Source organism: Gavia stellata, unplaced genomic scaffold (assembly GCF_030936135.1).
Source record: "Gavia stellata isolate bGavSte3 unplaced genomic scaffold, bGavSte3.hap2 HAP2_SCAFFOLD_59, whole genome shotgun sequence".
In the NCBI taxonomy this organism is placed as follows: Eukaryota; Metazoa; Chordata; class Aves; order Gaviiformes; family Gaviidae; genus Gavia; species Gavia stellata.
The window spans coordinates 324,982-326,366 of NW_026776859.1; the positions used below are offsets into that span (position 1 = coordinate 324,982).

The 1,385-nt window shown below is 52.6% G+C and overlaps 1 protein-coding gene across 1 annotated transcript; it reads left to right on the forward strand.

Annotated features, from left to right (window-relative positions):
• On the forward strand, positions 1-924 carry LOC132321345 (olfactory receptor 14A16-like). The gene has a single exon (XM_059834852.1). The coding sequence runs from the start codon at positions 1-3 to the stop codon at positions 922-924; it is 924 nt and encodes a 307-aa protein (XP_059690835.1).
• Positions 925-1,385: the final 461 nt, after the last annotated feature.

Here is a 1,385-nt window from a genome sequence, read left to right on the forward strand (position 1 = left end):
ATGTCCAACAGCAGCTCCATCACCCAGTTCCTCCTCCTGGCACTCGCAGACACGCGGGAGCTGCAGCTCTTGCACTTCTGGCTCTTCCTGGGCATCTACCTGGCTGCCCTCCTGGGCAACGGCCTCATCATCACCGCCGTAGCCTGTGACCACCGCCTCCACACCCCCATGTACTTCTTCCTCCTCAACCTCTCCCTCCTCGACCTGGGCTCCATCTCCACCACTCTCCCCAAAGCCATGGCCAATTCCCTCTGGGACACCAGGGCCATCTCCTACTCTGGATGTGCTTCACAGGTCTTTTTTTTCTTTTTCTGTGCTTCTGCTGAGTATTTTCTTCTCACCGTCATGGCCTATGACCGCTACGTTGCCATCTGCAAACCCCTGCACTACGGGACCCTCCTGGGCAGCAGAGCTTGTGTCCACATGGCAGCAGCTGCCTGGGGCAGTGGGTTTCTCTATGCTGTGCTGCACACGGCCAATACATTTTCACTACCCCTCTGCAAGGGCAATGCTGTGGACCAGTTCTTCTGTGAAATCCCCCAGATCCTCAAGCTCTCCTGCTCACACTCCTACCTCAGGGAAGTTGGGCTTCTTGTGGTTAGTCTCTGTTTAGTCCTTGGGTGTTTTGTTTCCATCGTGCTCTCCTATGTGCAGATCTTCAGGGCCGTGCTGAGGATCCCCTCTGAGCAGGGACAGCACAAAGCCTTTTCCACGTGCCTCCCTCACCTGGCCGTGGTCTCCCTATATGTCAGCACTGGCATATTTGCCTACCTGAAGCCCCCTTCCATCTCCTCCCCATCCCTGGATCTGGTCGTGTCGGTCCTGTACTCGTTGGTGCCTCCAGCAGTGAACCCCCTCATCTACAGCATGAGGAACCAGGAGATCAAGCATGGTCTGAAGAAACTATCATTTCAACATCATTAAGGAATCCATCATCTTCTCATGACACTCAGGCTATGTCAGGAAAAGTCAGGACTATTTTTTGTTCTTTTCTTTATTTTATATTTGCTTTTTACATCTGTGATAATATGAATTGCATGTAAATAGTATTATTCATCCCAGTTCTTGACATTCAGCATGGTTTATCTGAGGAAGTATCCTAATGTCCCTAAGGAACCAGTCTCCTTGCATAAATAATGAAGCCAGCAGAAAATCATTTGTCTGAGCTCCCATCTCTTCCAATCTTCTCCAGAGGTCGGGGACCAGCCCCAACCTACAGAAGGGGTTAAGGAGCCCAAAGTCCAGATGCTTCATGGAGCAGCTCTGTGGCCCTCAGAGCTGCCTCTCGCTGCCTTGCCGGGCACTCCCTCGCTGCCGTCTTCGAGTCAGGGCTGCCACTGCTCTGGAGCCATGGCCTTGGACCGCGTCAGGATGTGGTCTTTTCA

Bases quoted from the DNA above. Each gene is read 5' to 3' on its own strand.
- LOC132321345 (XM_059834852.1), top strand. From the start codon at position 1: ATGTCCAACAGCAGCTCCATCACCCAGTTCCTCCTCCTGGCACTCGCA.